Source organism: Crotalus tigris, unplaced genomic scaffold (assembly GCF_016545835.1).
Source record: "Crotalus tigris isolate CLP2741 ecotype Arizona unplaced genomic scaffold, ASM1654583v1 scf7180000017634.973608, whole genome shotgun sequence".
In the NCBI taxonomy this organism is placed as follows: Eukaryota; Metazoa; Chordata; class Lepidosauria; order Squamata; family Viperidae; genus Crotalus; species Crotalus tigris.
In genome coordinates this window covers 956265-970715 of record NW_024096528.1, presented here as the reverse complement: position 1 = coordinate 970715, position 14451 = coordinate 956265, and the positions used below count along the sequence as shown (strand labels likewise).

The 14451-nt window shown below is 42.9% G+C and overlaps 1 protein-coding gene across 1 annotated transcript; it reads left to right on the top strand.

Annotated features, from left to right (window-relative positions):
• The first annotated feature begins 209 nt into the window (after positions 1–209).
• On the top strand, positions 210–11423 carry LOC120304356 (cysteine-rich venom protein catrin-like). The gene is made up of 4 exons (XM_039334817.1): positions 210–266; positions 1779–1873; positions 10414–10502; positions 11111–11423. The coding sequence occupies exons 1-4, from the start codon at positions 228–230 to the stop codon at positions 11236–11238; spliced, it is 351 nt and encodes a 116-aa protein (XP_039190751.1). The 5' UTR covers positions 210–227; the 3' UTR covers positions 11239–11423.
• Positions 11424–14451: the final 3028 nt, after the last annotated feature.

Genomic DNA, 14451 nt, shown 5'->3' with positions numbered 1-14451 from the left:
CAGATTTAGAAAGGTGATGGGTTAATTTCTGTTCCTGATCAGTAAGATATTTTTTCCTGCCAAGTAGCCTCAGCTCTTCCACATGCTGCTTTTGAGCGTGAGACATTCCACCCCCCATACTTACGAAGAGGAGTCAGTTGCCAGCAACTTCGTCGGGTGCACCAAGCCTATTCCAGGCGATAAGTAAAGGGTCGGCAGGGATCAGTGGATCACGTCGGGGTCACCAGATGTGGTGGTCTCCCATGGAGAATGAGACACGCATGCAGGTATCTCGGGATGGGAGCCCAGAGCTGACTCCAACACCCTCTTTTATTGTTACTATAGTTTTTACATCACACAGCATAATCAAAAGACGTGTATAGGGGTGATTACAAGGTATTGCATAACAGACACTCTCCAGATGCAAGGCTACACAGGTGTTCTCATCAGAGCCTGTCCAAATGGCTGATGAATGTATTCTGTGTCTGGAGCAGTCCGTTTGTTATCTCAAGGCCTTTGTGAAAGCATTTCTATGGGTATATTAGTGCAATTAATCCCACACAAGATGAATGCGTCAGTGCTTCTGGAGAGATAAGAAATGCTCAGTTATCTCCTTTTTGCTGTCCTTCGCTTCTTTCAAAACATGTATTCACCTCTGTTTTTTTTTGCTGTTGCTTTTTTTCAACCCTCCCCATTTTTAGGAGAAATAAAATGTGGTGAATATATATATATATATATATATATATATATATATATATATATATATATATATATATATATATATATATATATGTCATCTGTTCCTATAAAATGGACTGAAATTATTCACGGTTGGCATGATGAAAACAAAAATTTCAAGTATGGCATTGGAGCAGACCCACCAAATGCTGTTACTGGCCATTTCAGTCAGGTAGTACTTTTTCATATCTTTGCCATTTCTATGTTCACAGATATAAACCCACAAAAATGAATAAGATAAAAAAGTAGACTCCATTGAATCAAGTTCAAGTCCTTGACTGATCCTGAATCACTGAGCTAAGCCAGGCCTGGCTGCTGCACAGGAAAGCCATGACTTGAAGGTAGACTGGAAAATTGAGAAAACACCCCACAAAAAGATAATAGCACAATATGTGTGGTGCTGTGGCCATGAAAACCAAGCAACTGTGTCCTTACAATCACTAACTAATTCCATAAACATGAGCATCTGGGCTAAGAACCATAGTCCCAATGCATGTTAAGGAAAGGTAAAACTAGACTAGGTTAAAGTGTTGTACTTTTTTGTTTTTTGAATTCTGATATAGGATTGCAAACATACTAAATGTGTTATTTGTTATTCGCATTTAGTGCCTCAGATCTTGGCTTTCATGCAGCTAGGAAGGAAGAACTAACTTGCTGGTAATAGCAAGTTACTCGGCTTGCTTTGGATGTGATGGGGCACTTTAGAAAGAGATGGTTTATAAAGTTCAGGATGGAGCATTTTCATATTTTACATTTTAAATACATACATTTAAAGCACAGAGGATGAAGCCTCATTTGTTCTAATATTTATTTGCTTCTGCAAACTATAGAAATGAACACACTTTTTAATTCAGAGAAAGAAAATGATTGGAAATGTTCATTGTATACTCATTGTTATTGTGGTATCCCACTTCACTGGCTAGGAGCAGACAATTATATATAGTACATTTTCTTACATCCCTTATGCAATTTTCTTTACATGCCCCTATACAATCTGAATGTTTATTATCAATATTATGCTACTAGCATGTTAACCTGTGTGCATATTTTTGTATCTACAGATAGTTTGGTACAAAAGTTACCGTGTTGGTTGTGCTGCTGCCTATTGTCCTTCATCGGAGTACAGCTACTTCTATGTTTGTCAGTACTGCCCAGCGTATGTATCAACTATGATTTCCTTATTTGTCACATTTACAGCAAGTCTAATTAGAATGATTCTGATTGCCCTGGAAAAGAAAACAATGGGCTTAAATCAAATGTTGTTTACTATCTTACACTCAAACAAAATATAAAGCAGGGTATGATAAAAAGAACAAAATAAATGCGAATGTAGCAGTAAAATATCGCTACCCCTAGATCAGTGGTTCTCAACCTTTTTAATGCCGCGACCCCCGACCGGTCGTAAGTCGAGGATTTCTCAACCAGTCGTAAGTCGAAAACTACTCAACTGGTGCAGCACCGTTTGCAGAATGGGACTTTTGGCAGGCTCAGCAGGGCAGAGACAGCCTGGACAATTCCTATTGGCTTTTGAAAGCCAATAGAATTAGACTCTATTCAAGAGAGTCTATTCTATTGGCTTTCAAAAGCCAATAGAATAAAAGGGAGTAGCACAGCTAAGGAAAAGGGGAAAACATGGTGGACTGCGTTGTTTGGCGACCCCCGTGAAATGGTCGTTTGACCCCAAATGGGGTCCCAACCCACAAGTTGAGAACCACTGCCCTAGATAGACTTATACGTCAGCTAACTGCAATATTTTTTGCATGCTAATAATTCAAGTTTAGCCATTGTATGTGAGTTTTTGGAGAGGGCATTTGTTCAGTATAAGATATTGAAGATGAAACATATCAAGACACCAAGGATTACCTGAAATAGGGGTTCCAACAAAGAATTTCTAAGAGTTCTAAGCAATGGGCCTGAAGCATATGGACAAATCCTTTCTATGTAGGTAGTTTTTCTAAATCTGCCTTTGAAGTTGGCTGATGGTAGAATATGAAATTGAAGCAATGAAAAATCTCCCAGATCATTTACTGACCTTGCCACTTTGAAAGAATATAATTTCCTAACGCTATCCTCAAAAGTAATTTACTATGTTCCACTTGTGCTTCTACAAGAAGAATCCTTTTTGCTAAGAATGAACATGGCCTCATCCTGTCCCAAAGCCAGTGATGCTCTAGGATAGAATCCAAAATGGCACAGGTTTTCTTCAATAGTCTTCTCTAGTTGCTGTGGGCTGAAATGTTATCTAATAAAAAAAGTTTGAACTGCTAAAAAATACTGGTCTACAATAAGAAAATGGATCCAAGAAATAATAGACCAACCCATAGACTGGAAACCAGAGATTTCTTTGTTGGATATTTTAAATAGAAAATATAGTAAAGAAATATGGTACTTAATTTTACATATAATAACAGCGGCAAGAATAGCATATGCACAGTGCTGGAAAAATGAGAATATACCATCAGAGGAAGAAGTGATAAGGAAAATCATGGACTGTGCTGAGATGGACAAATTAACAAAAGAGATAAAAGAAAAGGAAGACGCAGAGTATTATATAATATGGAACAAGTTGTATGTCTGGTTGGAGACTAGAATTAATAGAGGAGAATAAATATGGAAAGGTCAAAAGTGAAAATATGTGTATAATAATATTAATATGAATTATTCTTAGTAAGAAGTAGAACATGAAGGTAAAAAAATGTAAATAAGAAATAACAGGGCTATAAGGACAAATATTCTAAAGAAGAATAAGGGGGAAATGTAAATATTAGATTACCGTTGTATAATTGCTGTAAAAAAAGAAGTATATGTACTCTATGACAGTACAATGCAAATCCCATCCTTTTTTTCTTGTGCCCTGATTAAACACAACATGTTAAGCCACAAAGTTGTGCTCTAACATCACTGTTCCTTCCTGCAGATGCTTTTAGCAAGCAATAGAATCAAAAATACTTAAATTTTCATAAGATTGGCTGACATACACAGTTATATTTCAGGAATATATCTTCCAATTATTTATCTGTATTGTTTCTGTGCTGGGTTATGAATAGATTTAAATCAAAACTGACTTTGGAATTTTTAAATAAAAGGCTATACAGGTAGTCCTCATTTAATTACCACAATTTGGACTAGCAACTCGGTCATTAAGCCAAGTGGTCCCAAAGGGGAATCTTGACTGTGTTACAGTGTCGATCTTACTTTCCTTTACTTTTACAGACCTGCAAAGTTGTAAAAGCAAGGATTGACCGCAACGTTAATTTTTTGTTGCCATCAAATTTTGCTATCTAAGTCAATCACTGAATGAAGACTACCTATATAATTCTGCAGACAATTTCCCTTCTGGGTTGGTCATGATGTGGTAGGATGTTATGATATTGCTTGGATATCTGTTTTTAATATAATACTGTTTCTTTAATTCGTGAAGCTGAACAGAGTCATTCTGGAATGGAGTAGCCAAGAAACTCTTTCAATTCATCCATCCATCCAGAAAATAAAAAAAAAATAGAAAGCTGTGGATGAATAGATATTTTCTTTCTCCTTCTAGACCTGGATGTAACCCAAGTATTGAATGCAGCCCCCAGAACACCAAATTACTACTTTTGATATGAGTGAAGAGACAAATTATTTACTACATGGACATATACAATATACAATATTAGATTTTACTTATTTTAATTTCCTTAATTTTTCATTGTTTTGTATTCATTTTGCTTACTTTTTCATTCATCTTATTCTTTTTAACTTGAGTGGCAATTCCAGGAACGGAACTGGAAATCTTCAATCTGCAGTCACATGTTTGTCACATGATCCCTCTCCAACTATGGGCAATACATGGGAAATAACCTGCAGAGAGACAACATGGATGATAGGCATAGAAGGCAGACTTGCATCCTCAAGCTATCATGGTATATGATTGGTGTTGAGTCCTTGGCGGGAAGCAGACACGAGAAGCAGTTGAAGTTCTCAGTTTCCTTTATTCAGCGTTCAGCTTACAAGTAGATGGCTTCAGCAGCTCCCAAAACCTCCCAGCTTCTTATATAGACGCTTCCCGGGTAAATGTGTTACTTTTCCCGCGCCAGCACCCACGCATGCACACGGCGCTGGCGACAGCCTGTCTGGTCCCGGGCAGCTTTGCACCTGCCCGGGACTGCCTGCAAACGCCCGAGCCGTTTGAAAGGCTCGGGACATAACACCCCTTTCCCCCGGGCTAAAACTACTACCAACATATAAACATTTATTTTATGCAGTGTTCTGCTTCTCAGTGCTCCTATCGTTACCTGGCTTTTGTTTAGCCAGCAATGTTATGTAATCCTCTAAGTATTTAGGAGACTTCTTTGCTCTCTGTGACCTTCTCAGCTCTGGGTTACTAGCATGAGTTCCCTGACTGGAGGGAGATGTGAGCCTGTTCTCCTTATTTTGCCTTGGTGCCTTCCAGGGACTGTGCCCCCATGCCTGGCCTGCTTGCTTGCCCACCGGGCTCGTCAGGCCAGGGCTTCTGTCACTTTGTGACCTGGTTGACCTGCCTAGCTGTAGACCCTCGGTCCCCTTGAAGTGATAGCCACTGCTGGGCGTCTCTGTTGAACCTCCTAGGTCCGTCCAAGACCTGTCAGGAGGCTGACCATTCCCTGAACCCCGTTCTGTGTCCGGGCTTGTGTGGGTTCCTGTACTTTCCCAAAACTCAGTTACTCCCTGATTTGGGCTAGAGGTGGTGTAGTCGGGACTTGGTTCCTCGACCACCTCCCTGTATGTTTGACCCCCTGTAGAATTTGGGGTAAGGTCAGGCCAACCTTGGGGATTGTGTGCCAGCTCTCTTGTGGGGAATGATTTGTTGGGATGCCCCCGGGTATCCTCCGTGACTGGAGTGCTGTGTGATGTGTGTGGAAGGTGAGTATGCCCCCGGTGTGACTCCCTGGCTGGAGTAGGCGTGAGTGCCTGTTGTGTGGGTAAGCTCCATGAATTCCTTTTCGGAGCAATTGCGGAACCCTGGGATGAGCCGTTTGTGGCTCCATCAGTGGAGATGGGCAGCAGCTCGTGCCCTTCCCTTTGCTCCAAAGGGTCCCCCTCCTCCCCTGGAAAAGACCCAGGAGTCTCATCTGAAAAGTCCCGCCTAGGGCGGAGTTGGTCGATGTGCCGATGCAGGACACGACCGTTGTCCAGGGCAACCTCGTAGGAGAGAGGACCTGTGACCCTGGAAATAGAAGCGGGGACCCAGGTATGACCAGGCCCGTAATTGTGAGCCCAAACCGGGGCACCCACCAGTAGTTGTCTAGGTGCCCTAGGATGTGAGGTAGATGAAGGCAGTCTGTCCGGATGCAACCGGTCAAGTTTAGTAGTAAGTTGACGCCCCCAGCGAAGTTCAGCTGGGCTTCTCCCTGTAGAAGTGGACGGTGTGGTGCGATAAGAAAGGAGAAGTCAGCCAACCTGTGATGCCAGTCCCCTAGGTGAGTCTTTTCAAGGAGTCCTTTGTGATGCCGCACCATCGTTCAGGCATACCGTTGGTGGACAGGGTGGAAGGGTGCAGACGTGGCATGACGAATCATGTTAGCCTGTAAGAAAGCTTGGAATTTGGAGGAAGTGAATTGAGGGCCGTTGTCAGACACGATGACATCTGGGAGCCCGTGTGCAGCAAAAATCCCCCTCAGTACCTGAATAGTCTTTGCAGTGGTGGTGGATGAGACAGATACAACCTCAAGCCATTTTGAATGGCTGTCAACAAGGACCAAGAAGAACTGGCCCTGAAAGGGCCCAGCGTAGTCAATGTGCACCCTAGACCATGGGGACTGCGCTTTCCTCCCATTTATACACAGGAGCTTGGGGCATCTCTGGGCGAGATCGTTGGCACAGGTGGCATGCATTGCACCTGAGCACCGCAATATCTTTATCTAAAGCAGGCCACCACAAGTGGCTGCGTGCAAGAGCCTTCATACGAACAATGCCAGGATGACCCTAGTGGAGGGATTCTAAGACCCTAGTCCTCATTGAGGTGGGAATGACAACTCTGTTTCCCCAAAGCAGACAACCCTGAGAAAGGGACAGTTCGTTTCTTTTGGACCAGAAACTCTGAAACTCAGGACTAGGGCAGTGCTCAGGCAACCCGGACAGGACCCAGGAGCGGACACGTGAAAGTGTGTGATCTGTACCCGTTTCAGCGGTAACATCCCTGGCACAAGAGGGAGTCGGGCACGGCTTGGATGATAGAAATGTTGACAAGCGGCGCAGGTCAGCTTCTACTACTGGCAGAGGCAACCTACTGAGGCCATCAGCATGCCCATTTCTTTCCCAGGCTTGTGGAGTAATGAAAAATCATATGCAGACAAAAAAATAGACCACCTAAGCATTCTAGGGGAAATGATGTGGGGAGTCTGCTTACGTGTGGTAAACAGTCCCAGCAGAGGCTTATGGTCAGTGAAGACCGTGAAATGCCTGCCATATAGAAAATCGTGGAATTTTTTAATTCCAGCAACAACAGCCAGAGCCTCCCTGTCTATATGAGCGTAGTTGCGCTCGGCAGAAGACAGTGTTCTGGAGTAGTATGCAATAGGAACCTGAGTCATCAGACCTGAGGTGGCTCAGGACAGCTCCTACCTGTAAGGGGACGCATCACCATTGAGATGCACACAGGAAAGAGATTCGTTGGAAATGCAAGTACAATGTTAGGGAAGTGAGCAAGGCCTTGACTTGTTCAAGGCAAGCATCATGTGTATGTGACCACTGCCACAATGCCTTGTTTGTCTAGTAGCCTGGAAGAGGCTCAGCTACACTAGCTTTATGTGAGAAAAGAATTGTAGAAATTCAGGAAGGCCAGGAAGGCCTGAAGGCGGCCTTGGACTTTGGCCTAGGGCTTCTAAATAGCCGTCAGTTTGGATTTTCAGCAGGGTGAATTCAGCAGAATCAATTTTGAACCCAGGAAATTCAGTAGAAGGCACACCCCCAATCTGCATTTGTCTTTTTGAGCTGAGGCCTGGACTTCCTGAATCTTAATAGGACAGCCCTTAGCCTTTCAGCTAGAATGTGTGGGGAGTCTCCTGCAATTAAGACATCATCAAAATAGGGGCAAACCCCTGGTATACCCCGTAGTGTGTTTTCCATTACGCTTTGGAAAATCCCAGGAGCGACATTCACTCCAAACTGCAGCCTTTTTACCTTAAAGGCTCCCCTGTGGGTCACAATAGTCTGAGCTATAGCAGCATCATCATCAACAGGCAGCTGTTGATATGCTTGAGCTAGGTCAAGCTTTGCAAAAACGCGCCCCCCTTTGAGGGAGGCCAGGATATGACTGACCACAGGAACAGGATAGGCATGTTGCTGCAATGCCTTATTCAGTGTGCATTTGTAGTCAGCACAAATGCGAATGTCCCCATTTGCCTTTAGAGGCGTGACAATGGGGGTCTCCCAAGGACTGGAATCAACAGGTTCTAGGATTCCCTGTTGAATCAGTTTGTCTAACTCAGTGTCAATTTTACTCTTTAAAGCAAAAGGGACCCTTCTTGCTTTAATTCTAATGGGAGTGACAGTGGGGTCTAGCTTTAAGGACACAGGGGGTCCTTTGAATGTGCCCAGCTGGGGGCTGAAAACATCTGCAAATTCTTTGCAGACTTCCTGTAGGTCGAGTGTTTGTAAGCTGTTGAGTCCTGTGACGTGTATCCCCAGGGCCTCAAACCAATCGAGTCCTATGAGACTCGTTCGTTCACCCCCTACTACTAATAAGTCTAGTGGACCTTCAAAACTCTTGTATTGCACGTTAAGGGTGGCTTCCCCCTTAACACACACTCTTGAATTTTGAAAATCTGTTAACACAATGTCAGAAGGCCTTAACTTGGCCTGAGTTCCACTACCGGAACAAATCTTCCTAAATGTATGCAAGGAGATAATTGAAAAGGCAGACCCTGTGTCTAGTTCCATAGATAATGGAACCCCTTGTAGCTTCACCTTGAGTGACAGCTTTTTCTTAATTGGCTTGTGTGTGCCTGTCCTAAGGATGCTTCTTCGCGAAGCGCAAAACCCTACCCTATTCTGGCTGGGGAATCTGGTACCTTTCAGGCGCGGTTCTTCCTGAGGTTGTACCTTTTGTCGGCCCAGACACACAGCTGCAATGTGTCCTTGTTTGCCGCATGCCCAGCAGGTAGCGGAGCGGAACTTGCAGTCGGTTGTCCTGTGGCGACCTCCACAGCCGATGCACTTGAGCGGAGCTGAAGAGCTTCCCTTCTGTTTTTCTTCCGTCGTGGGGTGGAGACGGTCGACTTCCTCGTCCGGATCCTCCTCGGAGTTCCTTTGGGCGTCTTCCTGGTGCACGGATGCAACCTCTGGACTGTTTCTGATCGGCCGCATGTTCTTGATAGCGCCGCCTGCTGCTTCTTCTGCGGTGACTTCCCTTAAGGCATCTTGGTAGGACAGTTCTTCTTTAGCGAAAAGTCTCTGTTGTAGATCTCGATGCCTTAACCCGCACACGAATCGGTCCCTCAGTCGTTCTTCGAGGTCTTTGAACTCGCAGTGCTTGGCGGCCTTCCGTAATGCGGTGATGAATTCTTTGGCCGACTCGCCGGGCCGTTGATCCCTCTGCTCGGAGGTGTGGCGCCATGCGATGACGGACATCTTGGGGTGGAAGTGCTCTTTCAGTAGCTTCTTCAGATCTGCGTAGCTGACAGACTCTACTGGAACAGGTGCTGCAAGGTTTTCTGCGATGTCGAAGGTGTCTTGACCGCAAACACAAAGCAGGGTGGCAGCCTTCAAGCTCTCTTCCCTCACTTGGTTTGCCTTGAAGTAGTTCTCCACCCTGGCTACGTATGACTCCCACCGCTCTGGATGTGAGACGTCGAATTCCGAAAGCCTTCCGATTTTTGCCATCTTTAGATCTTCAGGAGACGGGTCTATCAGCCAGCCTACCCCCGAATGCGCACCAGATTGGCGGGCAGCTGCCGAGTCGACGCCGTTCCTTTCCGCCGCTCAGGACTCCTTGGGTAAGCTTACACTTCTTCCTTTCCAGGTAGTGCAAGGCATCCCACCTTCGTCGCCAGTGTTGAGTCCTTGGCGGGAAGCAGACACGAGAAGCAGTTGAAGTTCTCAGTTTCCTTTATTCAGCGTTCAGCTTACAAGTAGATGGCTTCAGCAGCTCCCAAAACCTCCCAGCTTCTTATATAGACGCTTCCCGGGTAAATGTGTTACTTTTCCCATGCCAGCAGCCGCGCATGCGCACGGCGCTGGCGACAGCCTGTCTGGTCCCGGGCAGCTTTGCACCTGCCCGGGACTGCCTGCAAACGCCCGAGCCGTTTGCAAGGCTCGGGACATAACAATTGGCAGGAAAGGGGGAAATCTTTTCTGTATTGGTTAGAGAGAATTGAGAAAGATAGAGAGATGGGAGAAGGAGAATGTTTCGGAGGAGAAATGAAAGAGGGGAAGAAGGAAGACATTAGGAGGAAGTCAGAGTTTCCCTCAATTCTTTCTCTAACAAGCCAGAAAAATCCTTTTTTGCTCTCTCACAAAACTTGACAGGGTTTACTCCCTTTTGGAGAAGACTTCAGAAGTCAGGTCTTCCCCTCTGATGGTAGTGCTGTCTGCTCTCTCAAAACTGGAAACTCAAACCAGAGAAACCAAGACAATGCAACCAAAGTCAATTATCTATTGAAATGGCATGGGTGTTTCATCAATCACAAATGGAACAGTAATAATGTATGGCATTTCTGTTCATCTTTTTCATTCCAGAGGAAACATCATAGGTAAAACTGCTACTCCATATAAATCCGGGCCACCTTGTGGGGATTGTCCTTCCGCTTGTGACAATGGATTATTCAGTAAGTTTTTTTTAAAGTAAATTATTAAACCAACATTTTTAAAGGTCATGTCATGTCAGCAAAGAACAGATTTCATATGAGTAGCTAATCATCTCTAGGTAGAATAACAGGTTTAATGGAAGATAGCCAACTATCCAGTAAGATAGGCCTAGGCAAGACATCTGGATCAACACATACATGAAGCATGCTATCGTGGGATAACCAGACATCCAGAGTTGCCTCAATGGTGCTTCTATATGCTCCCACACTAGTGGTTGATGAACCCAGATAATTGAATCAGGGAAGACGAGGACGATATCAATCGATTTCAGCTTAGGAAGAACTTAAAATCCATACCAGCTTTTTCTTAGATTTTGTTCAGGACTATTGATGAAAATAATAATTCAGCAGCTGCATATAATCATTCTAATATATACTCTAAAATAATTACTCTAAGTACTATTTTCATTTTTAAAAATCTTCAGCTTTGAATCCACCCCTTAAGAAAAAAAATAACTTTGATGTTGAGCTCTAAAACAATGCATAAAATTGTAAAAGAGTCCCTAGCAAGCTGTACTTTTGGTGATGTCTCACTTTTATTTACGTTTTTCTCTTTTTAAAAATTTCAGCAAATCCTTGCACAAAAGAAGATAAGTACACGAATTGCAAAAGTTTGGTCCAACAAGCTGGCTGCCAGGATAAAAAGATGCAGTCAGACTGCTCTGCTATTTGCTTCTGCCAAAATAAAATAATATAGTGGGCTTCCCATTCAATATTTTTTATTTTTGCCGGAAATATCTTAAAATCATGGCATCTTTTAGTATCAGCAAATTCTTACTTGACATTTGATTTCATATACTTTGCATGAATGTCCTATGAATGTCTAAGGGAAACATCAGCAGGAGTAGAGGCTAGGGATGAAAACTGTAAGTTCAAAGGGTCTGTCAGAATCCAATTATATTTCATCTTTAAATTATCAAATATAGAAACTCCCAATTCTACCTTCTCTGGATTCTGCCATAAGAGGGAGAGAAGGGGGAGAACAAAGGGGCTTTATGGCCCTCACTTCCTTCTTTACACTTCAAAGAGCTGAATGCTGAATGTGTGTTTATTGTAACCTCGAAGCGTTAACATACCAAAGGAGGGAAGTTGCCTTTCATGTAGTTATCTGAAGTCTCCATCCAGACGGAAGAAAGAAGAAAGGGAGTGGAATTGTGATACTTGAAACTATCACTGGAAGGGGGGTTGATTGGGTGGGACTACTGGGGAACCCCTTAAAACCTTGAATGGGAGAGCTTGGACCCCAAGTCCTGTCTAGCATGCCTGCAATCATTTTCTCTTAATAAAGGATTCCTGTTGGAAGAATTATTCCAAGAGTTCTGTCTTCTTAAGATGCAAAGTGGGGTGGGTCCTTACAGGGTCACAGGAAAAATCACAAGCCTATGTAGCATCAAAAAAGGTTGATTAAAAGAAAATACTGAAGGCTTGAAAATAACATCACCAAAATTCTTTGAACTCCAACTATAGCACAAGGATTTCTTAAATGCTTATATTAAAACTAATCTAGAACTGATCTGATACCATTCATGCAAGATATATGCCAGGATTTGGTGTTTTTCATGTTTTAATTTGTTATGGTTCATAGTTTGATATGATTTTATATTATTTTTAATTTTTGATTGGGAGCCACCCAGAGTTGATCGAAAGATGGGCAGCTTTATAAATGTAATAAATAATTAAATAAGCAAACAAATAAATAAATTCTGTAGAAGAGCAAAATGCCTCATTGATTGGTCAATGTATTGTGTATATGTATCTATATGTCTGTTTGTGTGTTTGTAATTTGATATAACAATCATCTATCAAAATATTATAAAAAGGTAACCTTCATAAAGCAGTCTAATATCCCTGATGGCACTCTTAAACCAGACATTTTAAACAAAGTCTTCCTCAGTGCTGTGAATCTTCTGGATAATTTGTAGTAGTTTTTTAATTAAAACAAAAATAGTTACATAAAAAAACCCCACCTTGTAATGCAGAGTTTAAACATCACAAATTCAATATCATTTCGAAACAAACATGAAAGGTAAAATCACCCTGTTGTTAGACTTGGTGGTGGGATTCAGCCAGTTTGCACCAGTTCAGCAGAACCGGTAGCTAATTTTTTGTTGCCCAGACGCAGAATGGTCTTCCGGAAGTGGCATCCAAACAGAGAACCAGTTGTTCACATATTTGAATCCCACCACTGGTTAGACTCAACATCTAGTGACCGTGGAGCTATGTCTGTATGATTTGCTTGCCAGCATATGGAAATGGCCTTGTATTGCCACCTTCTATGTGTTTTTAATTTCCCAGTCTTGTTCAACCTAGCCCTAGAAGTTCTTCATGGCTTCCCACCCAACTACTAACCCAATCTGACTCTGTTAACCATCTCACTATGATTCCGTTTATGACTGAACTCTTTCTTCACTGAAAACAGAACTGCCAGTATGAAATTGCTCTGACACAAATCCATGGTGAGCACATTCTTGAAGTACTAGATACAATTTTTATTAAAAGGGGCATTACACAGCTTAAAAGATACAAAAAGTGTCAGCAAAACTCCTAAGAGATAGAGGTCTCCTGTGAGAAAAGATTTTATATACAGTATGTGTGTGTGTTTGTGTGCGCACACGGGGAGGGGGAAGAGTATATTCTCGAGTTTGTATAGCTACCTATCTCACAAATGTGACTCAATAGCTTAAACAATTAAATACAAATTAAAATAACAACATGGGATAAATGTATCAGCATTTGATATACAGTGTAACTATCTCATAAGATCCCCATTTCTTTGGGGTCCCCAGTGCTGCTGAAGAGGGATTTCATAAATGCCAGTAGGATTGGGGCTAATATCACCTCAGGGAGATTGACATTCCAAAGAACGGGTGCCAAAGCAGAAAAGGCCTTCCTTCTTAGCAGACAATATCCACAATACCCATAACATGCCTCTCCTACTAGGCCTCATGGGACCGGTATATGTAATTGGGGAAAGTCAGTCCCTCAAATAACCTGGGTTCATGCCTGTGGGATTTTAGAAATAAAGCCAGCATCTTCAATTGAACAAGAAAGCAAACCAGCAACCAATGCAGCTTGCAGAGCAAAGGTGTAACATGTGCCATTCTTGGGAGTACACGTACTGTAACTGCCTGCACCATCACATTTTGTACCAGTTGAAGCTTCCAGATGTTTCTTCAAGGGCAGCCTTTTCTGGAGTGCATTATAATAGTCCATTTGGTCAGCATTCAAAAGGTAATGAAAACACCACCCAGGAATGGGCACAACTGGCACACAACACAAAGCTGTGCAAAGTTCCTCCTATCCATGACTGCCACCTGCTCTTCAAGCAGGATCTATGCATCCCAAAAGGATTCCCCCCCCCCCCCAGATTGTGCACCATGTCTATTTGGGGCAGTGCTATCCCTCCATTAACAAAGATGGTAAAGTCCCAAATCTAGAAGGCCCTAAAACCCCCAACCACTCAGTCTTTCCAAGGTTGAGTTGAAGCCTATGGTTTCCCATTCAGATATACACAGCTTCCAGGCATTGACATAGGACATCAACAGCATTTCTTAGTTTGCCGGGGTAGAAATATATAATTCCCCCACAGCTTCATGTAGATGTTAAACAGGAATGGAGAAAGTACCAAACCCAGTGTCGTTCCACATAATAAAGGGACTCTCATTCCCAATCAATACCAACCAGTGTCTGCCCCGTAAAAAAGAAGAGAACCAGCACAATACAGTGCCACCCACTCCCAGACCACATAGCCATTCCAGAAAAATATCATAGTTAATGGTGTTGAGGATGGCCAAGAGATGAGATAGAGCCAAGATGAATACACTATCCCCATCCTGCCCCAACCAGAGATCATTCAAAAGCATGACCAATACCATTTCTATCTTTTTAAAAAAGTTTTATTGATTATTTT